Genomic DNA, 17,948 nt, shown 5'->3' with positions numbered 1-17,948 from the left:
GCTCTTCATTTTTGTTGCACCAATAATGTTAGGTTTGGGGTGTGAGGAGATGTAAGCTAGCAGAAGAGTGAGTCCAACAAAAAGATGATGGGAAATGAGTGAAGGCTTATTCCGTGCCAATAGTCCTGCCCACATCTCAGAGACAAATTTCTAATGAACTATTGCCGCTCTGCAGAAACTACGTCCTAGAAAACGACAAAGGTTTTTTCATTTAGCCTAAAACTGGCATAATTATATTTAAAAGAACACTGGAAACATTTTGACAATAGATCAAACGATGATTGGAGTGGGACTTAAAAAAAAAAAAATTTGGAATGATTTGGAACCTTTTCACAACTTTTGACAGTTGAACCAAATGTTTTGTCACAAAAATTTTGCTTTTAAAATATCAACAAATTATTCATTCATTCATTTTCTTAACCGTTTTTCCCTTTCGGGGTCACGGGGCTGCCAGAGCCTATCCCGGCCACTTGTGGGCGAAGGCAGGGGACAACCTGGACAGGTCGCCAGGGTAGAATGTCCACAAACACACACACCCATTCACTCTCACACTCACATCTAGGGACAATTTAGAGTTGCCAATTAACCTATGAAGCATGTTTTTGGACGGTGGGAGGAAGCCGGAGATCCCGGAGAGAACCCACGCATACACGGGGAGAACATGCAAACTCCACACAGAAAGGTCCCCGTTGATGTAATTTTTCACGTCCCCCAGCCGGGACTTGAACCGGAGGCCTTCTTGCTGTGAGGCAAAAAAAGAGTGCTCTGCAGTTTTTACATCAAACTAATTTCGGATAAAATTATAAACATTTTACTTTTTATGGTTATCTTTTTGTTTCAAACTGTGTATTTGCCGTTCAATACAGTAGAAAATGCCACAAAGTTCCAGATGTCAAAGAAAGGCGAAAAATCAGTGGATGAGAAGTAAAAAGCTCCTTGCCAACATTTCTGTCTTAAAGCCTCCCTTAAGTAGAAACAGAGAATGTCAGACCTTTGTCACACAGAAGTCCTCCCCAGTTGACGTCACACACACACTTCCAAGGCTCTGTGCAACTCCCATGTGCGCAGCCAGGAAAAGTCACACACTGGTCACACAGGGACCCCCTCCAGCCATAGTTACACCTAAATCCAGAGCAGAGAAGCAGACTGAAATCAGCCATCTAGTTGTCCTCAAAAAATAAAAACCAAAACACAATGTTACTAAATGATTTATGATGCCTCATTAAAGTACAATTCTATGACTGGGCATCTGATATTGCTGAAGCACCATGAAATGATTTATTGGCTTAAAACAAAATCCAGCCGCCGGAAATAAGCAGCTTTGATCTTTATCGGTCTTCTCATAAATACAATTCAGTCTGTAGTTTCTACAGGTAACTACAGCAGTTTGGAAGTTATTCTGCAGAAAAATGTGAACTGGCAAAATGCTGCAGGAGTCTATAGATTTCATTAGACACCCCCTACCAGGTAAATACATTAATGTTTTGATCTAGCATTTTAAAAAAATAAAAGTGTAAGGTGGTGCAATCCCTTCTGTGTGTGCTTGTCAAACATACTTGCATTCTCCGGGGACAGTACAATAGCCGTGGGTCTGATGACACCCCTGCCGACACACTGCTGTGAAGACAAAATACACACACAAAGGGAAATAAGGAACAAGAAAAGGCGTGGGTGTCTTTGGGTGTTTTTGACGGTCTGTTTTTCAATGGCTCACAATTAAAACAAAAGCTTAACATGTTTTTAAATATTGTGTGTATAACCTTTACAGGAAAAATCATGCACATTCAGTTGCAATATAAGCTATTCCAATTACAACCGACTCAAGAGAATATTCTACAATCAAATGTAAATACAAAGCAAAACAATTAGAGAAAGCATTTGCAACTGGAAGGCTCTACATCCCAATTAGTTTTTTTTTTTTTTGTATATGTATTTAGAGGAACTACCTTATTTGATTTACTCATCAGGTTTTTCCAAGCTGATGCAGCCACATGTTTGGAAATATTCGATTTAAAATCCTGTGAACAAAGACTGTCTGGAGCTGAAATTTCTCAATAAAAGAAGTTGGAAGATAGTCTTCCCCTGCTAACTGCTAGACAAAGTTATATTGTTTACAGATAGAAAGACTTTTTAAAAAATAATGACTCCAAACCATGTAACCTGCAGGAGGTAACTGTGGACAATTCCTGCTTCTGTGCAGTCCAATCGTGGCTGTGCCGAGGAGGAAGCCATAAGAGGAGAGGAACAGTCACCATGGGCAGGTCTGCAGGATGTCCTAAAACTGACCTGGGTCCAGTAGGACCTCATTCTGACTTCCTTTGTTTACTTTTACCATTGCAGCGAGCTGGCACTGCTCTGACACCACAAGGTCAGATCATCCAGCTGATGAGTCACAACAGATAGTGTTGCCCGCCCACTCCACTAAAGCTTAATGATGTGCATTCACTGAACAGCATTCATGACCCCAGATGCACACCAGTGCTTTTTCCTTGTCCTTATTTTATGTCTAAAAGGCAGCAATGTAAGACTTTTATTTGCAACTGTTTTATTTAAATTCCTAACAGCTTCACCATCAGAAAAATGTCCAGACTTTCTCTTAACAGTTTGAGAAAAGTCTGAGGTCAAGACATAATTTTCAAATGATTTATACTTTGAACCACATGAGCCTGAGAAATGTAAAGCACTAATAATTCACCTCACTTGCATTAACAAAACCCATCTTTTTTTAAAAAATTTTTTTACCTTCTTTGCACTCTGGTCCTGTCCAGCCCTCCATGCAGACCTTTGTGCCACTGGGGTCGCAGCTAAAGTGGCCGAAGAAGTCATCACGAGCCCGGCACAACTTGTTGCAGAAAGGTCCAAAGTAATTGGAGTCACATCTGAATCGAAGCCAGTACTCCACACTGAGACTCTGTCCGTGGTGTCGATACGGCTGCCACTGTTCGCCGGGGTTCAACATGGAGGACAGAAGGACCCGCTCAATCAACTGACCTGAAGAAGGAAATGTGCGGTTGATGGGGGTTTACTTTGCAGCAAGAATGATTTATGTTTAAAAATGTTGGTTACTATGAAATGTTGCTGAACTATTTCATATGCTTCACAGTCATGAGGAAACTGCATTATTAAAGATGTAAAATTTTATTTTACATCAACAAGCATTTATGGTCTAAAATCTCCAAACAAACGTCCTTATAAAACTTGTATGGCATGCATGTGGTTAATTAAGTGAAAAATATTTTCAGCACAGACACTGCAGGACACAAGGGCTGACTGTGGGACCAGAAAAATAAGGTCGGAGGTCTGCAAAAAAAGAGCGACAGCAGAGAGGACCAAACGAGCCCCAGGGCAGCTCTGGGGAAGCGGCCACATCTTCTGACCCCTGAAGGGGATTTCTCAGAGGAACAGCCATCTCTTAACTTTGCTGTAATCCTTCCTGATCGAGCGTTAGCCCACACACACAAAAATATGCTTCAAATGCTTTTATTGCATACTATAAATGTGAGCCTAAGGGTTTTCAAGGACCAAAATAGTAAAAGATTTAGTGTGTATAGGAAGCTTCATCGAAAAAAAGTCAATGAGGAGAGAAGGGGTGTGTGTGCGGGTTTGTGTGAAGGCATGCATGCACGCCTGTGTGTAACAACCAGACGCATTAGTGTTTCAGCTGAAGGGGAAGCTGCTATTAGCACACACACAAAACAAACTGCCTGATGGAGAGATGAGATCACTGTAGCTTCACACAAAAGAATGGATACAGAAAAACACACAGGCTGGTGAGTGTGTGCAGGCGTGTGCGTTTTTCAAAGCGCCTGATTCCTCGGTCTTCAGCAATCATAGCTGAGGTCCCTGAAGTTCAAATTATTATTTTATTTTTTTGGCCTGCATTCTTCTCAACATTTTCAGAAATTGGAAGAAAACATTTTTTTTAGATTTATTTTAGATTTTTTTTTTAGGTTAATTTTAACGTTCTGTGTTTACTTTCATTGTCTAATACCAACCTTGAAGTGTAAGAATTTGTTTTATTTTTAAATTGATTTTTCCTTTGCTTTCAGCTTTTGTCTGTTTACACATTTCTGTGCTTTCTGCTTGGTTCACCTTTCTTCTGCAGTTTTCTACACTAATTTTGGGCTTTCTGTCGTCACTCTTTTTCTGTGCATGTCCTGCAGTATGACTGACGTTTGGTTTTCTTTCTTCAATGTCATCTTTCCTTTTTTTCTATGTATATTTTCTGTTCTGCCTGTCTTTCCGTTACAATTTGAAAGATGTCTTTGGCAAATCTGTCTTGCATGCACATCAATTTAGACAATTTTCCTTAAACTGTGACATATTTTCTCTAAATATTTCATCTGGTGGCACAAAATCAGCAATCTGAAAAAAAACAAAATGTGAATAGAAACACCAAAAATGTACATAAGCAAAAGTAGCGTCATTTCAAAATCAAAAATAAAACAACTGAAGTAGAAGTAAAAATGGTCTTTTAATGAATTACTCAATAATGATAAACATGAGAAAAATGCCACTAGAACGTAAAAAAAGCACACAATTTAAATTCAAGTGGGTGTTTGAGTTATTTAAATTATTGTACTAAGTGAATGTTACTCAATTCTACTAAGAGCACAAAAGCCTAGATACTGATGGATAAAAAAAAAACAAGAAGCTCCGAGCTAGAATTTAAAATTAGAAAAGTGTAGGTAGAGGTTCAGAGGAACTGTTTATGTCCAGATGTAACCAGAAGGATCATTCCTTGGAGCTCTAAAGAAATTCCCTCTGCTGGAAGAAACAGCAGGACAGACAACAGCGAGATTCCCTGTTCCACATCACCTTCTATCAAATCAATGGAGAAAAGATCAGCCTAAAGGTGCTGGTGCATGAACATATGGAGGGTGTTGTTTTCCCTTTGTGCACCAGTGTGAGGTCTACGTGTGTGCTAAATTTACAGCTGTGTTCAGCCTGTTTTAGATTCTGTTTGTTGAGGTGAAAGTTTGGCAGCTTAGAATACAAAATCCAAACGGAACTGACAGAAGCAGAGGACAATACGGACATGATGAAAAAGAAAAACAAGATGGTTTATAGATAATTCCTGAAACATAGGAAGTTTGGTAGTGGTGGGAAGTTGTTTTTAAAAACAATTTCTTTCATATCTCTACAGAGATAAAACCTTTTATCTGTGGTTTTATCTGTTGTAATTAAGATTAAAAAAATCACACTTGTTTTTTTTTCCGTTTTTTTTGCAGAAGTATTTTGTTTGTCCAATCTGTGCACAGTAAAAAAAAAAAAGATATTCAGTGCTTGTCAAGACAAAAACCACCATTTTATCCTTTTAAAAAACATCTTCCCATCTGGTCATTTCATGATGGGACTGAAAAATCTGCATCCATGATTCCAAATGTTGTTTAGAAGTGAGTGTAAAAAGAAAAACTGTATTTTTGCCAGAAACTGAAGCATTCAGAGAATCAAACATACATCATAGGTTGCTAGTGAGCATCAAAGAGTAGTGTAAATGCAAAGCAGCTTTCTTTCATCTCTTTAAGCTTCTTTAGTATGATTGGAAACTGATATAAGCATATTAGGATCCCCTGCTTTTGTGCAGTTCACTCCAATGAAAATAGGGGTTTTTGGTGCTTTTAACATGTTCTTGTGGCATTTTTTCTCATAAAGGAGAATATATTTTTAAAAAAATTAAGACTAAAACTGCTTTTCTAAGTATCTCTTTATTCAAATCATTGTAAATCACATGAAAAAAGGAAAAATGCTGTTGGAAAAAGCCAGTAGCCTAACGTAGGTGCAACAGTGGACAGGCCATACGCTCTCTGCTCCGTTCCATTCTGATGCATCCAGTTGTAGACTAATAGATCCATAAATGTCTTTGTTTTCCTTGTCTGAGCTGGCATCTGTGTCTAGAATTTATGGCTGGATAGCCCCAAGATTTTTTTGTTACACCAATATTATTAGGTTGGGGTTGTGAGGGGCTGTAAGCAAGTGGGAGAGAGTGTAAACAACAGAGATGATGGGAAAAGAGCGCAGGCTTACTCCCAGACAGTTTTTATTTATTTTTATTTTGCCTAAAAACAGCATAATCATAAATAAAAGACCACTGAGAACGCTTTTAAAACAGATCAAAAGAAGATTAGAGTGGGACTTCCAATGATAAATTCAAAAGTGTCAGAGAAGATTTAGCTCTTGTTATTTTACGTTTCCTTTTTGGATGTAGACTTCATCACACCCTGAGATCAGAGGCATTTCAGTTTGTGTTGTCACAGTGGCAGATGCTTTTATTTCTGCTTTCACCAGTTTTACGCAGCTAAATCAGGTCAAAAAGCAGAACCATATTTGCATTGAATGCAGCGAAGCAGAGGAACACCGAAGAAGGCATCACTATAGCAAGTTTCTCAAATCTGTTTTTTGTAACAGAATTAAAAAAAAACTTTGCATTAACTACCAACAAAAGGAGTTTATCAAGAGAGATGTCTCTATTCCTTAACACAAAGGCAAAATCCGAATTCTTCCTCTGCCTCAACAGCTTCTCCCTACCCCTCAGGGGCATTTGGAGAGGTAGGGTTGTCTGAAAGGTTTTTTTTTTTAGGGGCAAACCCTCCGTCCCCACCGCCGCAAGGATGTTCCGAGTTGCGCTGTGCCGTGGAGAAGAATCACTTTTCTTCACGTGGGTGTGCTCTCATTAAACAGAGGATTACATGTAAATCTAAGAAATGACTTTTCGTTTTAGCATGACTTTTTAAAGCTATAAAACTGATGTTTTTATGCATATCCGAGAACTAGCAACGCCACTCTAACCTGACCAGCGACAATTGATGACGTCATCGAGTGGGAGTAACATGGATTTGAAGCCACTATTTTTCTATACCTCTCCATTTGGAGGGCTAGGCGGAGGGAGAAGCCATTGGGAAAGAATTCGGATTCGGCCTAAAACTCATTTCATTAACAAATAATGAAGTGAAGGTCAGACTGTCAAAGCTCACAGAACACCATCATTTTTTTCCATTTTCAGTGAGTATCTCAGAGGATACATTCGCTTCGCCGTTGGTAATCCTTTCTGATTGGCAGCAGGGCCAGATAAGTCCATTCAGTCTGCTGCAAGAAGCGTGTGTTTGAGCAGCGCTAAGCTATGGGCCTCATGAACGAGTTCAGCCTGGATGTAAGGGGCTGCCAAAAACACAGGTGGAAAGAGAAGTCAAGGTAAAAAAGATGCAAGAGTGGTGCTGGAGGGCAGAGAGAAGGGAAGATGCAGAAGAACTGCAGAGGCGAGCAGAAGAAAAGACGACTAGTTATTGGAGCCATACTGTGGATCAGACTGCAGTTCCTCTGCTGGCTGAGAGGAAGTAAAAAGATGAAGGGATGAAAGGCGGGTTTGTTGCATGAAAGGAAGGAGATGGACATGAGAACATCTGTCTGTTCTGCTTTTTTTAGAATTCAGCTCACATTCTCTTTCCCTGATTATGAGGAGGGAAACGAGACAAGCAGGAAATAATAGTCCTGGATGAAAAGCCTTTCCAAACGCCCACCATCAAAGGCATTAATACGCAAACCATATTTTTACAGCCTTACGTCACAGCAAACAACATGTTTACAGACAAATTGATGAAGAAAGATTAATGACTGGAGTGGAGGGGCTCTCGCTCACTTGGTTGAGCATATTGTGCCAAATTTAATGGTGGGGGGGTTCAATGCCATGTTTGATTATCACTGTAGATGTTGTAGAAAGATTTTTACTTAAGAAACAAGTAAATACATTTCATTTAAAATATTTCCAAATCCAACTCATCAGAATGGGGCTGACAGTACAAAAACTAAACATATTTTTACGCAGAAATGGTACAAAGGGTTTTTGAGCTGTGCTTAAATCTAGAACTGTCAGTAAATGTCAGATTTTCTTTTTTTTTTGTGGCCAACTTACAATATTGTGGTGTAGCTAAACATCAGATTTACAAAATATTATATCAACTAAATTTTACTTTAGTTTGTGTTTAATGAATTAGCACAAAGCTTTCATTGGTTCAGTAGATCATGGGCATCAAAGGCTATAATTTAAAGCATCTAAACAAAATTTTCCTTTACTTATCTTCAGAAAACAAAATTTCAATGTTATGTTATGGCATCAACAATCCAAATGAAACAAGCAAAACAAAAAGAAATCCTTGAATCAAATTTAATTATAATTTAGCTTTTTGAATGAAAACCTTCCACCCCATGCATAGTAGATTTTAACTGCATTTTAGACTGAAAGAGGCTGATAAGAAGACATGGCATTAGAGGAGCAGCCATGGTGGAGAGGAAGAGCAGTTGACCTCTGATCGACAGATTGCAGGTTCAGTTCCCGCCTTGTCAACCCATGTGTCGAAGTGTCCTTGGGCAAGACACTGAATCCCACATGCTCCTGGTGGCTATAACCCGTTGTGCTATCCTATGACCCCACCCTTGCATTGACGTGTTATCCCTACCATGACAAAGGTGGATAATGGTGAAGAGGATTTCATGCTATCCATGGATACCAGTGAAGATCACAAATCATTGAAGATAAAAGGTTCAGCGCACTGTCTTGTGGGGTCTAGATGACCCCACTCCCAATGTCAAAGTAGGATAGCACAAGGGATAAGCTGGCGCTGGTGTAAAGCAGCAGAGCTGCCATCAGTGTGTGAATGCCTGAGCATGGATAAATGGGACTTTGATTGTAAAACAGGGTAGCAATGTGCTATATAAGAATACACCATTTACAAGTTTATAGGGGTTAAGGGTGAAAAAAAGGTCCTAAAAATCCATTAACAAAATTTTCAACATTCTTTGAAAGTGACTTCCAGCTTCCAGACCTTTATATTATCTGAACACTGGTAGCTTTTTTGGGTCACATTTAGTTCCACACATGTAGATGTCCACTTCTACGGGGTTTAAAACTCTGCCAAATCACTGAACCACTGCTGTGGTGACCTCTGAAGGGACATCCTGAAAGGTGAACAACAACCCTTTGGTAACCATTCCTGTTTTTACAATTACCCCTTAAAATATGTGTGACCAACAACAAAATGTACCCCTGAACGCACTTAAAATACAAAAGGACAATGCAGGAAAGTGCGTCTTAGCCCCATGTACTGTATGTGGTTAACACGAACTTCCATCAGTTTTTGCACTTGGTTGCACTAAAAATATGCACAAACATCATTAGCCATTTCTTTATTCAAATCGTGATGGACCAGGACCAGATGAAAACCAGCAGTTAGAAAAATCTCAGGTTTGTGATGCAGCAGCTGCGATGGGCGGGCCTAAGTCTCCCTTCTCCATTCTGATTCTGATGCATCTCCACTTGCAGAAAAATAGATCCATAATCGTCTTCATTTAATAATCTGAGCTGGCATCTGACTCAAAACTGTACAGCTGCATGGCTCCAATATTGATATTGCTGGCTTTTTTTCTTTTTTTGCTATGTTAGGTTAGGATGGTGAGGGGCTGTAAGCTAGCGGAAGGTATAAACTACCCAATGATGGGATATCAGCATGGGCTTACTTCCACACCAACTCTGGGGCAAATTTCTAATGAACTCCTGCTGCACTGCAGACTATGCATAATCATGGTCTGAATACAAGTGGGAACAATTTTACAATAGATAAAAATACACTTGGAGTGGGACTTAGAAACGTGTTTATTTGCTGAAGTTTCTTTAAATTTTGAATTGACACACTATTTAGCCATTCTTAAAGTTACATTCCTGTCATTACTGTGTTAGACAAGTTCGCAAGACACTAAAAAATAGATCAGATAGAAGAAAAGAAACAAATTAGAGGAAAGTCGACTCCTTAGAAAATGATGACCGTTTGGATGTAATGCCGTTTGTTTCTTATTAACCAACGATAAGAGGACGGGGTTTACATCTTCTAGGATTCTGGCAGGTGCTGTTTGCTCATTGTGACATAATTATAGGAGTGACAGTGAAATACACTCACCCATAAAAAGACTGATAACATTTTTACTATTTTATAGATGTTGATCAGGTCAGTTTTAAAGAGAAGATTACGGCACACATTTGTGCTCACACATCGTGTACTGTTACCTGTTTCTAATGTGTCGTTGTCATAATCCAGAGCTTCCAGGACCAGAGAGAAGGACTTCTGCAAATCAAACAAAAGAAAACATCTGTCAGGCATTTGGCTAACTGCTGTTCAAATATGAGTAAAACAAGACCACAGTGTTCTTGGCCCATTACCAATCTTTCCCCCTTTTAACAATCAGTATGATTGTAAATGCATGGAGGCTAGATGTGTTAAAGGTTAGCTCTGAACAGCATGTGGGCAGAGTTTAAGTTGCAAACTTTAACATCACTGGGTTTTTTTTCAGGTAATAATTCAAGCCGTTCAGCTTTTCAAAGTTAAAGTTTCCCATCTGGACTGTTTGACTTGAATTTGTACTGGCGTTGGGATTTTTTTTTGAGTTTTTTTTCCCATGCTTTTTTTCTCTTAATTCCACAAAAACAGTTGGACTGATTTGTCTATGAATATTCATGGTTTTAATCATTCTTGGCTGCTCACAGGCAGCATTTCATTTGTGCCAAATGTCAGACGTTTGTGTAGTATTTAAAAAAATGCTTTGACCTTACATACACATACACGAGACCCTTTTTTCGGACTACTTCCTTTTTTTCTTCTGCATTCTTTCGTGCTATGGATCAATAATGAATAATTCAGAAAAAGCATGCTCCACTCTTAGGATTTCTCCTCATCTGCCCACCATTCTCTCCCTCTGTGAAACACAGTAGCGCCTGCCATGCAAATAGTAACATCGTGTGCACTCTCCTAAAAGGCAACATTGATGTGTAGTCACATCTTTTGCTGAAGAAGCATGCTGTCAGAGGGGGGCACAGAGTGGGCGGACAGAAAGCAGAGTGTTGAAGGTGTCAAAATGGATAGAAAACGGGCGGTGGGCACAGGAGGTGATGTGAAAGAGTGGCAGAGATGGATATGGAGGAAGGGAAAGGGCGGGAGGCCAACAGCAGCTTTAATGTGAGCTGGAGGCGGCACGCTTTGAGCAAAAGAGAAGATGAAGGGTTGCTGTCACAGATCAAAATGTTAGGGGAGCAAAAAAAATGCACTGAGTAAGGGATTTGCTGAGGGAAAAGGTACACCCTCAATCACTGCGATGGGTAAAAATGTGGGAGGAGAAGGTGATACAAGTTGTAGTGCAGAGGACAAAAATGGGTTGAAGAACACCGCCAGGATAACATAAATAATTTGCAGGGCTCCTGGAGTTTGTGAGACTTTTAACTACAAAGTGAGGAAGACACCAAGGAAGTCTGTGGGAGGTACATCAAAGCGAGATTAAGGGAGGAAAAAAATGCCTCTGTGATACAAAAATATAGAAAAGCGTGTGGAAGAACTGCAGCACAGACATCATGGTGCTAATGAGATGTGTTGGGGTGCAGACAGTTCACACAGTTCATTAAGGCTGTCAGATAGCCGGCAGATAAACCAAATGGAGTCAGTACGCTTTGGGAAATACTATAACCAGGAGGAGTGTTGGGTATTATCGCTTTTTTATGGGCAAATGCTCACAAAATCCTCTCAGGTGAGTCAACTGGAGAAATAAGCTCTCGCTGCAGCCTCAGGTACGGCCAGAGCTGCAGCCACCGAGTCGACGCAGCCGAGGGAGAAATGGTGGATGAGGGCTGTGCTGCACGTGACTGTTAAACATCTGGAGAAACCTTTGGGGCCTGGATACTGTTCAATATGTAAAATGAAATCTCAGTGAGATGCTAAAGTATTAGAACAAACTTATTGGTTTCATTGACTGAATAAAGTTCAATCCAACTTTAACTGTTACCATTTTATAGCTCCCCTATTCCAGGTCAATCGCCAAGACATTTCCAAGTCTACCTGTTCATGAAAGAAACACAATATGTCCCTTTAAAAAGCTGGAAAAACAAAGATAAGATAATAATAAACTACTACTACTACTACTCCTACTACTACTACTACTCCTACTACTACTACTACTCCTACTACTAATACAAATAATAATAATAATAATAATAATAATGATAATAATAATAACAATAATGTGTTATAAGGTGGTTTTGCAAGGTTATTCCTGGGCCCCCTCTGTTTTGGTTTAATTAAACTTCACTTGTGAAACTCTGTTGTAAATTCACTATGTATGTACTTATTTACATAATCCCTTTATTCTGTTGTCCTTTACTAAATCCTAACAGCTGCCCATTTCCCCTTTTCGTGTCTGACAGTTTCAGTTTTTTGTGGCACCTGTTTCTGTGTTTCTATTTGTGGTTTATGTCTTTCCAGTTTCTTTGGCTGTAGTTTAATTTCATGTAGTATTGCTCATTATCAGGGAGCCTCCAGAGTCGTGCGTTTTGGGTTTTCTCAGCCGTGACATTACCCTTCATCCTCATTCTCTGTAATCAGTTTAGAAAAATTATTTTTTATATATTTTTTTTAATAAACTTTTTATTTATTTTTTAAGACGAGGCAGTTAATCAGTATTTTTTCCCTGTAAGCCTTACAATTATTCTTTGCAGGCTCAGTTATGTGTGTGAAGCTACGTTCACTTCGCCCCTCAGCAACTCTGGTGTTCAGGTGTCCCTACACAGGTTTCGACAATCGTTTTCAAGCTCTATGTACAAAACCATGGAACGTGCATTAAAAGTTAAACCAGGAACTTTGACCAATCAGGGATTCAGATTTAATAGTGTTGCATTGAAAAATAGCACCAAAGAATTTTCACCTGACTTTAGAAAATATTATAACACTAAACATTCTGGGGAAGCATTCCTGAAATCAGAGCATAGCTGTTGCAGCAAAAAACCTTAATGTTCCCTGAATGGAAGGCTGTAGCGTCTGGACTTTTTGACGCTCAGCTCAGTTATGACAAACTATCTACTACAACAAAATGCAGACACAGCACTAAAAACACTGTTGGCACAAACCTCTTGGCGGGATCCCCATTCCAATCTTTTTTTCCTCACCCGCCCTTCCATCCACTGTTTCTGCCTCTCCCTCTTTCTCCCCACGCTTTTTGCCAACTATTAATTATAGCAGGTAAAGCCCTGTGAGAAGCCCAGGGTCTTTTCTTTTCCATTGTTCAACACTATTCATGCCTCAGAACGCAGACATTCTCACCTCCGACAAGCGCACAAAGACAGGTAAGACATGACACCGTGGATACAGCAGGAAGGGTGTATCTGTGGTAAGCCCCGTTGCCGAGGATGGGCTGCTGTATGGAGGTCAGAGAGGTCAAAGTAACCATGGTTACGGTGCTAAAAAATCACAGCATGAACTGGATCTGAATAGACTAATTTCCTCGCTTCTCTCCTGACAATCTTCACACAAACACGGTCTTGCACCAACAACATAAGTGTTAAACAGAGATGTCAAGAAAACAGAGGCTATGTGTTTGGACTCAGTTACTGACTTCAGTGACCTCACAAGATCACCATTAGAGGTTTGTTTATGTTTTTAAAAACCCACTCCAATGAAAATCATGTTTTTGGTGTTTTTAACATGTTTTTCTGGCATTTTTCTTGTGATGAGGAGATATATTAAACGATGCATTTCTTTTTTTAAATAGTGGTGAATCAGGAGATCAAATAGATTAATGTACGTCTTCGTTTTCCTCGTCCAAGCTGGCATCTGGCTTTACTGTACGGCTGGATGGCCCTAATGTTGCTAACCATTGTAGTTGCAATGTTCTTGTGGGGTTGGGGGTGAGGGCTGAAAGCTAGCAGGAGAGACTGTCAACAGATAGATGATGGGAAATGAGGGAGTGCTTTCCCTGCAACAACAGTCCCGCCCACAACCCAGAGGCCAATTTCTAATGAACTCCTGCTGCTCTGCTGAAGCTATGTCTAGAAAACAACACAGAGTTTTGGGTGTTTTTTTTTTTCCATTTGCTTTTTTTTTTTTTTTTGGGGGGGGGGGGGGGGGGGGGGGCTTAAAATAGCATAATCATAATTAAAAGACCACTGTAAATGCTTTGAAAATAGATTAAAAGATGATTTGAGTGAAACTTTCAAATTATTTAATGGGTGTCTGCAGAAAACATGATCGTCTTTGACATGTCTGCATTTCTTCTTCATTTTTGCTCTCCTGCCAACACCTAAAAACTCAAAGATTTTTGTAAAAGAAATAAATAAAAAAAGTTGAAAATAATTAGGCAGAAAAAGCATAATGAAAGCCGTTTCCATTTTCCACACAAATTGTTTTGTTCCCTGCATCCAGTCAATCTTTGATTTGTTTGCTGCTCCATCCCACAATAATTACATGTGTTGTCTTTTCTCACATTTTGACTGGCCAAAACAGGAAGAGCACAAGTAGAACTGATTAAACTGACAGCGTCTCATTTCCAGCGGTTCATGAATTTCACTGCAAACCCCACTGATTAGTTGTGTTCCACTTGTGCTCAGTGAGTAATCAAATGTCAGCCTTTGTTCTCTCTGCTTATAAAAGCTGTAGAAAAAAAAAACTTGGATGGCAAAGGATGATCCAGGAACAATGAAGCGTTTCACTGAATCTTTTTGGAACATTGCTAGTAACAGTAAAAGGTTTGACTCAACTCTTATTTTCATTTTTGCTGAAAATGAAAGTGAACAAATTGAGTGTAAAAAAATCGTATAATTGTTTACAGCAGACCATCCAAATGTCACATCTGCAGTCTCCTCTTCTTCTCTAAAACACTGCGTGCCAGTCTTTTTCGGAATTGCTAAACTCTTTTTTCTGTCAAGAACTTCCCATCAGCTTCAAACCTGTGTAACACAATTGTCCATTAGTAAAGGGTTAACTTTTTAAATAGAAAGCATCCAAAATTGAGAAAATCTATGTAAAATGTTAATTAATGATGAATATTTGTTCTCCCAAGATAATTTATTAACCATCTATGTTTGTGGAGCAGTTGACAGGGATAACATGCTGAAACCAAAATGTACTTGATGAACTGAAACATCTTATATTTTATAAGCATTAAAAACATTATTTTGGAGGTTTGTCATCTTTTTAAAACTAAAATAGCATGTGGTACCAGTCCAGTAATTTTCAGCCTCATTAAGATTGTTTACCGTGCTCACACGAGTAAGTGGAGTCAGTCTGGCATGGCCACAGAGAACAGGGGTCTTAAGGAAAAGCTAGACAGCATCAAAACAGCCCAATTTGTCTGGATGACATATTGTCTCCTCTCTCAGGCTGCAGGCTGTCTGGCCCTTTCTCTTGACCTGCAGCCTCAAAACAACCCAAAATCAGGCAAACACTGAATTCATGCTATGCAAATTTCAAGCAGATGATACTTTCTCGTTTTCCGTGGCGTCAAAACTTATTTCCAAAAAAGCCTTTTCTTTTTTCATTTGACATTTCTCTCTTCCCCACATTCCATCACAGTCTTTCCAGTTTATCAGCCCGTCCCCCCTACCATCTACTCGACACCCCACCCTCCTCCCTTATCGGTGCCCCCTTCATCCCTCCCTCTATCTCTCCCTCAGACATGGGCAGGGTAGGATATCCCGACAAAGCCAGGCTGTACAAACAGACAGCTCTACAACAGGAAGAACTCCCAGCCCTGGGAGAGGAATTTTCCCTCAGAGCTCACACCAATGCATACATATTTGCACACACACCAGCAGTTACTCGCATGCCAGCGTATGCAATTCAGACACAGACATCCACCGAAAGCCTAACAACCTTTTTTTTGTTTTCACTGTGTTTTTTTTTTTTTTTACTTCTGGAGTAATCTGAGTGCAGCAGTTGAAATAGTGTGTTAATGGGTAAAACAATTTTTATAGAAACAAGCAGAATGTGTGACTATTTGCTGGTGTCATTCAGAAAGAGCGTCAGTGTCTGCATAACCTAGTGGGCTATTACCGCTGCTGTTTCATGAGGCGGTGGAGAGGGAGTTTATTACTCAACTCCAGGAAATTGTCAGATTTCAATTTCACCTGTGAGTCACTTTAGACTTCAGTAATAATATCCATAAACAATTAGGTACTTGGGAATATAAAGACATTAAGGCTATAAATTAGTCCAATAACATAAAGGGCATGAATGTGACTAATAAAAGACAATAGATGCCATATTTTCAGACTTTCTTAATGAAGAGATGCTCTGCTGGGATTTTCCATACACATTAAAAACAATTTTAACTGTTTGCAGAAGCCCCTAATTTCCTCAGAACATCAGAAAATCGTTAAGCCAACTCCATTGACTGTTTTGTTAGAACATTTTGTGCTTTTCTTTAGTTAGAAATTTGTGAAAATTATTCAAATGAGTATTTACCCACATACTAATTTATTTCCCTTTTCTCACCAAGATGTGCTGGGTGGGATTGCAAATTAAAAGTAATAAATTTAAAACAGCCACCAATTACATGGTCCCTGGATTGTCTTTATTTCAACAAGTCTCCCAAAAGTTCTTGGAGAACAATTTTTAGGGGTGAACTTGTGGAACAACAGACTGTCGGATGGCTGTCAGGGGGCAAATTCTAGTTCATAAACGAGCCAACGGATTCATTTCCTTGTGTTATTGCTGATTAAAGCTGCCGGGATTTACCAAAGACTCTGGAAATTGGTCAACTCTGTAGATTTAAAGGACACTCCAGTGGTCGACATCCTGCGAGCCAGTGTTTAATCAGTGAATAGCAGCACGTGAGGAGACATGCCTTCAGGATATGAACAAAGTTTACTACCCACACAGGTGCAGCTGATGTTTAAATTGGTGCTGTTGTTTGAGCTGCCAAGTATAGTTATCTTGTGCAAAATGTTTCAATGGTTTACTTTAAAAGTAAACTCATTTCTTTAAAAAAATACAAACTTGCATGAATATTTCTGAAGGTTTTTCTTGTTATCAATGTATAATATAGATGCATTTCAAATGTTTTCCCTCTGTGTGAATTAATAGAAAAAGCAAGTTTTTATGGAAGTGCTATAAGTTCCGAGTGACAGTCAGTATTTAGGTAGATAGATGTGCCTTTATTGTCACTATCCATTGGACAATGAAACTGAAGCCATCACCATTTGCAGTGCAAAGACAAAAACTAACGAAACATGATATAAAAATATATCACTATTTAAGGAAGGTGAAGTTCAATGTAAAATTGATTTAACTTCCATCAACATGATGTGGGCATGCAGGTCCAGCTCCAAAAAGTTTAACTTTAATATATACACACTTTCATGAAGGTACAGGTTTAAATGTGGGGTTTGAACAGTCAAAATACAAAGAGAAGTTGTGTTTTTTTAATGAGAAAATGATCAATCTATCCATCCATCTTCAGAACCTGCTTTTCAAGGTCACAGGACTGTTGGACCCAATTCGAAAAAGCCTTTTTGTTGTTTTTTTTTGGGACTTTTGCTGGAATTTTTTGTTTGCAACTAATTTTTAGATTTTTGTGTGTGTATATAGTCACACCTCACACTGAGCCTAGAAATCATGTAAACTCTGTGAACAACTACACCTGTTTAAAACAAACCTACAAACACACGACTGACCCATAATAATATTTACAGTAGTAAATGTAAGTGAATGATATATTAAATAGAAGGTAAATAGAATAAGTAAATAGTAAATAAGTAAAGACATAAATAGTACATAAATAAATAGTAAATAGTCAATGTTTCAAACTTTTTTTTTAAATCCAAAATCCTTTTAATGCTTTGAGGTGCCAAATTAGAAAAATGAAGCAATTACAAATAATGCAAAACGGTTGCCGTGACAATGGCTGGGCCTTGGCAAGATCAGATGGCTGACACTTTACCTGCACTATAAATTGGTAGTTGAGGTAACCACAGTAACAATACCATTAGTATTCCTGCAGCAGAGCAGCAGGTGTACATAGGTGTACAGTTCGAGGATCCACATTAAGCCGGCTGCATTCAAGCAGGGAATGAGATCCTCTTTCTAGAATATTTGAAGAAAATGTAAAAAAAAAAAAAAAGAACATTTATGGAAAAGAAAAATGTG

At 39.0% G+C, this 17,948-nt stretch overlaps 1 protein-coding gene across 2 annotated transcripts in view; it reads right to left on the bottom strand.

Annotated features, from left to right (window-relative positions):
* Nucleotides 1-17,948, bottom strand: part of LOC101160929 (protein jagged-1b) — a 49,605-nt gene that overhangs the window by 15,073 nt on the left and 16,584 nt on the right. For both annotated transcript variants that reach the window (XM_020708247.2, XM_011482521.3), the window contains exons 3-6: nt 10,055-10,112; nt 2,743-2,991; nt 1,557-1,617; nt 992-1,122 (exon numbers count right to left, since the gene is read on the bottom strand). In XM_020708247.2, the coding sequence (XP_020563906.1) occupies nt 992-1,122; nt 1,557-1,617; nt 2,743-2,991; nt 10,055-10,112 (499 nt within the window). The remainder of the gene's footprint in view (nt 1-991; nt 1,123-1,556; nt 1,618-2,742; nt 2,992-10,054; nt 10,113-17,948) is intronic.

The sequence above is a fragment of the Oryzias latipes genome, chromosome 13, assembly GCF_002234675.1.
Source record: "Oryzias latipes chromosome 13, ASM223467v1".
NCBI lineage: Eukaryota > Metazoa > Chordata > Actinopteri > Beloniformes > Adrianichthyidae > Oryzias > Oryzias latipes.
Note: the sequence above shows the minus strand (reverse complement) of the source record. Positions and strands in the feature narration are given on the sequence as shown.